The 8662-nt window shown below is 50.9% G+C and overlaps 1 protein-coding gene across 2 annotated transcripts; it reads right to left on the reverse strand.

Annotated features, from left to right (window-relative positions):
- Nucleotides 1–304: 304 nt before the first annotated feature.
- Nucleotides 305–8196, reverse strand: MYCL (MYCL proto-oncogene, bHLH transcription factor). Of its 2 annotated transcripts, none has more exons than XM_036232341.1 (3): nt 7802–7910; nt 7111–7615; nt 305–4168 (listed from the first exon to the last, which is right to left on the reverse strand). In XM_036232341.1, exons 2-3 carry the CDS (start codon nt 7604–7606, stop codon nt 3573–3575), a joined length of 1092 nt encoding a protein of 363 aa, XP_036088234.1. In that variant the 5' UTR covers nt 7607–7615; nt 7802–7910; the 3' UTR covers nt 305–3572. The 2 variants fall into 2 exon arrangements, with proteins under 2 accessions (XP_036088234.1, XP_015995563.1); XM_016140077.2 differs by lacking the exon at nt 7802–7910 and adding an exon at nt 7974–8196 and having other exon boundaries at nt 1634–4168.
- Between the last annotated feature and the right edge of the window lie 466 nt (nt 8197–8662).

Here is an 8662-nt window from a genome sequence, read left to right on the forward strand (position 1 = left end):
TGAGAATTAAGATATGTAAAAACAACTAGCATTAGTGCCTGTACCTAGGAGTCCCTAACACCTTATTGCGGGCCCAGGAATTCTTTCAAGATCTAGTAAAGGGAGAGGAGTCCTACAGATTTAGTTTCTTGACAAATGCCCTTAAAAAAGGATGGGACAGAGTGACTGACAATCGCTAAAGAGAAATGTAGTTTTAAGAAAAGAGCCCCCCACCCCAGGCCCCCCCCCCCCAAAAAAAGAGAAAAGAGTCCCAGTAATCCAAGTCTGTTTTTATCAAACAGCTACTTATGGACTGGGTTTGGTGCTCTAGGGGCAGTAAGGGTAGAATGGAAAGTATACCTGACAGGAGACTGGGTTTGAGATTCTGACTGTGTTATGTGACCTTGACCAAGAAACCTTTCTGGGCTCTAGTACCATATGGCAGACATTGTGATGAAGGTCACTTGGTAAATGTGAGTAATTTACAGTAGCTGGTTGACTCTACTCAGGCTCCACAGATATGCAGTCAGGCAATACCAACTCAGGTCTCAGCTGTAAAGCAAGAGGAGCTAAGGCAAAGTGGCCTTCTCCCACTATGATGCTCGTGGCCTTTCTGAACAGCAGCCATTTTCCTTTCAGTCCCACAAGGGGCCTCTTTGGGACAAGACTAACCCTTCCAGCCCACAAATGCAGCAAAAGTGCTGGTCATGTAATATTTGCTCCACTTCATTCCAGAAAGTGGCAGACACAATGGCCACAAAGAGAGAGTTCCAAGAAGCAGTTAAGTGATGGAATTCCATGTTTACCTCTTGCACATACACTATGCTAACAGAACAAACTGATCATTACTATGCAGTGGCTAAGACTTTTGGCTGCAGAGATAGGCAGAGCTGGTTTCAAATCCCGCCTCGTTTACTAGCTCTGTAACTTTGGATAATGTTGTTTCATTCTTACAACCTCATTTCCTCTTCAGTAGCCCTGGCACATGGATGGCAAAGCATAATATGGAGAAGCAAGCTTAGACATAGGAGGTGCTTTATCAGGAAGAGCTATTATTAAATTCTCCCCTCTTGCATTTGCAGCAAGTTTATGAGAATTATGTGAGGAAAAGGGAGGCTGCATATTCCTTCATTAATCCAGGAAGAAAGAGAAAAAAAATCACATATCGCAAATTCGCAGACAATTTTTAAAAACAGGTCCTGCAAAGGGTCATCACACCACTAAGGTAAGAAAAGTACCACCCAAAAGAACATAAGGCTTTATAGTTCAGAAAGTGGTTCATCATCTACTACTTCATTTAATACTCCTGTGAAGTAGCATTTATCCCCATTTTACAGATAAAGAAACTAGGACTTGGAAAGATAAAGCTAAAAGGCACAAAACAAGTAAGTGGTGGAACCACAATTTCAAGCCTTCTAAAGGCAAATTCAGCACTCTGCAATTCACAAGAGAATTTCCTGTTCACCAAGAGCAGAGCCTACATTGTTTAGACACGTCTGAAACGGCATTTCAGGAACCCAAAGTGGAATGAACAGGTTAGCAACGTGGTTAAGAGAAATGCAACACTCTGGCTCCCTTGTGCCTACCCTGAAATAGTCAGTCTTCTTTGGTTCAGGGGGAGTTGCTTAGCATAAGCTGCCCCCACTCTGACATGTTTGAGAAATCTTTTATTAGAAGATGTCCCAGAAGGCAACATTTTAAAATCAGGCGATTAATAATCACAACTAAATACAAAATTTCAGGTAAACCTGCTTTTCAAAATAATCAGACTCTTGCAACAGGAGAATTGCCCAAGAGTTTTTTTCTTGTACAAAAACAACACCACTTTGCAAAAGGCATACAAAAATACAGTATTAAAAACAAAAAACAAAAAACGAAAAACTGCTCCCAGCATAATACGCAACAGCAGCTTATAAAACACAAGCTCTTTAGGTGAAACATCAGTAACCTACATCCCACTTCTTCTCCAAAGACAGTTCCAGAAGTTAGTTGGCTCCCGAAAACCATGTTCCAAAATGTAGAGGCTTTCCCCAAACTTCCATTGAGGTTCTCAGGCCAGGAAGCAACTTCAGAAACAGAACATCGTGCATAATTGTTTTGGAAGGAGCAGCTCACTTTCCAGAGCCATATAGCACTCTACCATTCTCCCCTCCCCTACTTTCAAACGGGTAGCCAACAGGCACCTGCTCTCTTGGGCAGAGTTCTGGAGGGGCTGGTCCTTCTTCCAAGCTAAGCTTAGGGGCTCCTGAGGTTGCCCACAAGACACCTGTAGGGTTGGGTGCCTTTGCAAGAGTGGAAGCTGCACCTGGAATCCACTTGGAGGTACCAAGTCCATCTGGGCCAAAATCCGTCATGGTCCAACTAAGCAGAGCTCCTGGAAGTTCCTTTAAAACCCACCAGAAAGCTGGGCCACAATGTGGAGCACTGGATGAGTCCCAGCAGCTCTCCCAGTTAAGAACTTCAGTCAGGCCCAGATTCTGGGAAAGGGATCTGACTCATGTCAGGCTGGCAGGGGACCCAAGGGTGGCTACAGAGCCAGCAAGCTCCTCAGAGTTGTACAAGAAGGACAGGTTTGCATGGTTCTAGTAGAACTTCAAACTAATCAGTGAAGAACTGAGATGACAGGGAAGTGGGAAAGAAGTGGTACAGTTCTCACTCCTGACATCCCTGACATCTGCCTTAAAAAAAGATACCAAGATGGAAAACACCTAGGCAGGAAACAAGTTCATGGCCAGGACTCCAAGCTTTCCCTAGTCCTCAAATTAGCACCCATTTCCCTGTGTATTGGGGAAATATATCTGGCCTGCAAGGAAAGAGTGCTGTAGAGCCCATTGCATAACAAAGGCAGAAAGAAACAAAAAAGTCCCTTGTGATGACAGAATGGTCTCTCCCTCAGAGGAAAGGGCCCAGAAGGCTTTGAGACAGAGAATCTAGAGGCCAAGCTCTTTAAATGTTCTCAAGTTCGTAGCATTGAGTGGGAGTGGGTGTCATCTAACATCATAATATATATATTAAAGGTTTTTCAACTCCTCAGCTACTATAAAGTGTCTGACAGTGAGGTAATGGTCCATGTTGATCAAGTCTGCGAGCTTGTCTTCACCCACGACAGCTCATGTGTCTCCTGGAAAAAGGAGCCTCAGGGAGAATATCCAGGCCCAGCTGTCCTAGCATCACCCCCAGAGACACCAGTGGGAGCATCCTTTCCCAGCCTAAAGCTCATCCGGAGTGTGAGATTTCATGCAGCCTGGAGCTCCCAACAACGTCCACCACCTGTTGCATAGCATCTGTCAGGCTTTTCTTCAGAGCTAGTGAGCTAGGCAGACCCCAAGGCCCCTCAGTCAGATGCCTGCCTGAGAAGCTGAGGGCGCCAAAGAAGATATAGAACTCCAGTGAGTCGGGAAGAGGGAGAGCTGGGTTTCCAGGTTTCCAAGAATGCAAGCCCTTATTGTGTATGCACTGGCTGCAGAGCATTCTGAGATCTACTGTCCAGACTGTCTCACCGTAACCAAAATGTGCAAATTACTAAGGGGGAGAAGGAAGGTTAAAAAATAAACTTGGGTTTTTATAAGACAGCAGTCAGGCTTTTTGGTCAGTTAGTAGCCACTGAGGTACGCGATTCTTTTCTGCAGTTGCTGCTGCCGGCATCGGAGCTGCCTTTTTTCCGTAGCCATCCTCTTCTCGGCCCCCACCAAGGCCTGCAAGTATTCCAAAGCCTTGCTCAGGATCACCACTTTGGGGGCCTTGGAACAGCTGGCCAGGGTGGGCACCTGGTCCCTCAGGGCCAAGAACCTTGAGCGGAGGTCATTCCGCCTTTTGCGCTCCAGGAAGTTGTGGTTCTTCCTCTTGGTCACGTCCTCAGTGTCAGAACTGACAGGTTTGGGGTGGCCGGACTGAGGAGTCTTGCTTTCTATAGGCAAGGGGCTCACAACCTCTTCATCGGCCTCATCTTCCTTCTCTGCTGGAGCATCTCTCCCTAGAGCCTCCTGGGGACCTCTCTCTGGAGCCCCTCCTTGGGAACAGCTTTCTGGAGGAAAACGGGCAGCATAGTTGTGTTGTTGCTGATGGATAGATATGTGGAAGTGTTTCATGCAGGGGTCCAAAGGGTCTGCTCGCACCGTGATGGTGACCGGCTTCCGTACACACAAGGACTGTCTCTTCTCCACTGTCACAACATCGATTTCTTCACCCTCTGTCCAAGAGGAGAAGAAGAGAAGAAACACACCCCATGAGAAGCACGTACAAGGACCCTATGCTGGAGCTTTGGAAAGGAGGTGGTGTTTTCCCAACTTAGATATAAACAAACTGAAGTGAGGAGAAAGGCAGCTGATTCATTTGTAATGGGGTAAGGGCAGTGTGAAGGAAAGGAGGGGAAATAAGCAAGAAGGAAAATATTCTCCAATTTCCTTTTGCACAGCAAAGCTTAGATAAGAACAAAAGGCAGACCCAAGCCAACAGCCCCCAGTCTGCACAGGCTCTCCCCTCCCCCACTGAAGGGATAGAGAGAAAGAACTATCGGCCTGGGACAAAGTTTAGCTATAAAGATCTTCCCCAGTCGGCTCTTTCATGCCCCATCAGAATTGTAAATGAGGGGTCTGTGGGCAGAGCTGCCCTTTGTTCCTGCCCAGCACAGCCTGCACTTGGGGAATTGTTACTTTTCACAAGTTATAAATCCTATTATTCCCCCACCTCTCTATTCTGCCATCCCTTTCAGCTCTCTATTCTGCCATCCCTCCTCACCCACAGAGGGGAGGGAAAGGTTTCCCTTAAGGGCATTTTGCTCCTGGGTTCGATGGGTTTCTTAAATCATCCATCATTTATAGGTCGCCCACTCCATCCCCTTCCCTGGACTAGTAGAGGGTTGGATTTATAATCCCAGGTCGGCAAAAGCTGCAGTAACTTCACAAAGGATAACCATTTCCAAGCTACCTGTGCCAGAGGTAGGAACTGAGCAGCAAGGGAATGTCACCGTACAAGGGCCGAAACACCAGGGACCTGGAGACACCTGGACATGACCCCATCATTCCTTGGCTTGGAGGTCTCCTGGGTTACCTCAGCCAGGAGAGAGGCAATTGAGGGAAAACCTTTCTGCTCCACATGTTCTGCAGCCTCACATAGAAGGCCACCTTAATGCATTTTATCCTGACTACAGAAGAGCTCAGTTCTCTGCCTCTTTTGCATATCAGGATGCTTGAGCCCCTTTGTCAGGAAGGCTTCCATTGTGTGGACAATCGCATTATTTCTCCATTAATAAAACCTGACCATTCAGCCCTCCTGGCCCCAAGGCCTGGGATTGGCTGGCTAAGCTGTGTTTGGAATGCTGTTTTACCCAGCTCCTAGCCTTTATTGGCTGAGCTCTGCAGTCAATCACTCTCCCCAACCCCCTCATTGTTTGCAATCTGTTGCATTTTGTTCTGGGCCATGTGGCCTGTGAGTGAACCGGGAGCTTGCAAACAGGTTCAGGTTAAAGGGCAGGTCAGAAAATGATTCAGGAGGCTTCCCCATATCCCAAACCTTTAATATTTCAGTGTTAAACCTCATAGTTGTGGCCTAAGAAAGAGACCATGTAAAATACCATTCTCCTTTCAGAGAGTAGTGTCTAACTCTACTCAGGAAAGGAAATGTCCTCAGCTGGATGGTCAAGGACAATCCCCTCATGTGCCAAGGGAGAAAAAGACCCAGATTGGCCAGTCTACACATCACCTTTGTAACTGGATCTCAAACTAAGATCTCCAAACTCCCAAACGGTGCTCCTCCCACTCCACCACTCCATTGGCCTTTGCAGAGACACATCTTTATTGGTTTCTTGATCTCAAAATTCCCATTCCAGCCATTAAACAAACACAAGCTCTTGGGGTAGAAAGCAGATTAAAAATGACCTTAACACAGTGGACTGAAAAAAAATGACTTTTAATTTTTCTTGTCATTCTTATTTTTTCCCTCAAATGTATGATGGCTTCCATGCCCCATTCCTCATTTTCCTCTAAAGAGTCATGTAAAAGTTATTCTTAAACGCGGCAGTGAGTGTTGTCTCAATTTACCCCATGCTAACCTCAGTCTACCTCATAAAAGCACCCTCTTCTCCAGTATTACTCATGGGTACAGAGGTCTTAGGAGAGGTTAGACTAAGAACAATGTAGTCTGATAGCACAGAAGGCCGAACGCTGCCCTCAGTGAAGTTGACACTCGCATTTAAGGATGGGACAGGGAGGATGGGGCAGGGGGCCTGGAGCTCTATATCCCTGACCTCTGCACCTAGTCCACTGGTACAAATTAGAGGCCAGTTAACATTTGTTGGATGCAAGGAGGGAGCTGAAGCTCTCAGATGGATTGGGCGGGGCTGGGGGGGGGCAGGAAAGGGGGAGTTAAAGGGACACTTTTCCACTTTAGGCCAAAGCAACAAGGCAAGGTGTAGTCCTTCTCAGGTAAACTACCATGAAGATCTTCTAAACATCAAGGAATTAGTGCTTGGTTGCTATGGAGGGTTGGGCAAAAGAAGTTGGCTAGACGGCAGGAAGCTGAGTTCACTTCTAGTGATTTCCTGTTTCTAAGCTTCGGTTCTTCCATCTGTTAATGGAAAATGTTCATTCCCTACCTGTCTTATGGGTAATGGTGCACATGCACAAATGGTAAGGGGTGGGAGCATTTTAAAGTAAAGCAGATAGGAGACCAGATTTTTGAAAGGATGAAGGCTTTGGCTTTGTACAAAAGGCTCATCAGCTTCTTCTCTCCCTAGGGGAGTGTGAGTTTCCCAGGGAAAGAGGCAGCAACAAAAACTTCAAGCCTGGAGTGACCCTTAAAGGTTCCCTTCCAGCCCGGGAGGACAGAAATCCCCTACAGCCAAATACCAGTATTGTCCTCTCTAAACGCCAAGCCTCACCCAGTCTCCCTTGTCCCCTGGGGCTTCAATCATCATCAAAGGGACGCTGGCTCCCACGCCACTTCTTCAAACTGTTTACTAACACACCCACGTGCCAGACAGACACCGCTGGGGGCTACACCAGCAGCTACAGCCAGAGAAAGGGGGAGGTGGCCAAAGGGCTTACGAAGACCCAGTGCCTGACCTCAGACAGCGGCAGAGTTTTGGCCACCCAAGGGGTGCCCCCCTCTCGAATGGCCCAGGGCGGTCCTTACCCGAGTCGCTAGGGCTCTCGGACCCCGAGCAGGCCTGGGTCTTGGGCTCGCCCAGCGGACAGGGGGCAGCGGGCGCCGGGCTGCCGGCTTCAAGGCTGGGAACGCAGTCCGGAGCGGAGGGCACCTTGGGCGGGTTCCCCCGGGGCGCACCAGTGGCGAGTCGGTCGCTCACCGCTCTCTCTAGCCGTTCCCGAGCCGAGAAGCCGCTCCACATGCAGTCACGGCGGATGATGGAGGCGTAGTTTCTGCCCCAGGCTTTCGAGTGGCCCCGGGATTCTGCCTCGTCCCCGGCGCCCCCTCCGGGCCACGGCTCTGGGGGACCAATTCCAGGAGTCGGGTTCCCGGCGTCGGGACCCAAGCCCCAAGGCGGCGACGTGGGGGGCGATGGCACCAGCTCGAATTTCTTCCAGATGTCCTCGCTGGGCGCCGTGGAGCGGTAGAAATCCTCCCCGCAGTCATAGTCGTAGAAATAGTGCTGGTACGAGTCGAAGTCCATGTCCGCTCCCTACGAGAGGGAAGGGGGACGTGCTGACTAGGGTAAGGGCCCAAAGAAGCAGGAGTCCCCGATTTCTCCAGCACAGCCGGCTACCAAGCTCTCGTACCTCCCCAACTCTAGGGTTAAAACCCGTTCCCTTCCCTCGCGTCCCGGGAAGCCTGGCCTTGGGTCAGTGTGCCCAGGGAAGCCGCTCACAGCGTGCGGACGAGGAAGCGGGGAGCGAGTTCAAAGCAAACTTTGCCAGCGCCGCCCGGAGCGCAGCTCCCAGGGCCCGTCAGGGCGGGCGGCGGCGCGCTCTGCCCAGAAGGCAGCCTGTAGCCCGCCCTCCCGGGACGCGCGCCCGTCCCCTGGCCGCCCGCAGCCTCACCTCGCTGCCGCCGCCCACCACCTGGAGCAGACCCGCTCGCGGCGGGCTCGGGGCAGCCCGACAGCCCGCACACATGCACATGCGCGCCACCGAGCGCGCCGCCTGCATTCCAGAGCGCGCCCCTCGCGCGCGCACTCCCACCCTCGCTCGCGCACGGCGGTACAGACGCTACTAGGATCCGCGCGGGAGCGCGATGCAGGCGCATTGTTTCCCAGCTGCTTTATATCTCGTCGCGCGCCCTGGGTTCTGGGACCCGGGGCGGGCCCTACGGGACAAACCCCGCCCCAGACACGCCCCCTCCCGGTAGTGGACAGGTGGGGACGGTGTAGTCTCCGTCCCACCCCCGCTGGCTGCTTTCTCCTCTCTTCTAGTCCCTATGCCCCGAAAATGAATTGCACACTGGGGAGCGCAGGGCATGCTGCAAATTGATGCAGACTGGCGGTCGCCTGGTGGGGACGTGACTCTATCAAGGCCTGGGCGGTCCCAGTGTTCCTTGCCATTGTAGACTGAGGAATAGGGATACTTCCCGCCCCGCCCTGCCCCACCCCGCGAGCCTACTTCCCTAGGCTCTCCCGGCTTAGTTCAGGTGCGTCGGGCCCGCGGTGAGCGAGATGGAGAAGCAGCCGCACTTCCACCGCGCCACCTGGCGGCCCTAAGCCCTGAACTGGGGCTGGTCCCCAGCATCCGCT

The sequence above is a fragment of the Rousettus aegyptiacus genome, unplaced genomic scaffold (assembly GCF_014176215.1).
Source record: "Rousettus aegyptiacus isolate mRouAeg1 unplaced genomic scaffold, mRouAeg1.p scaffold_m13_p_1, whole genome shotgun sequence".
NCBI classification, from domain to species: domain Eukaryota; kingdom Metazoa; phylum Chordata; class Mammalia; order Chiroptera; family Pteropodidae; genus Rousettus; species Rousettus aegyptiacus.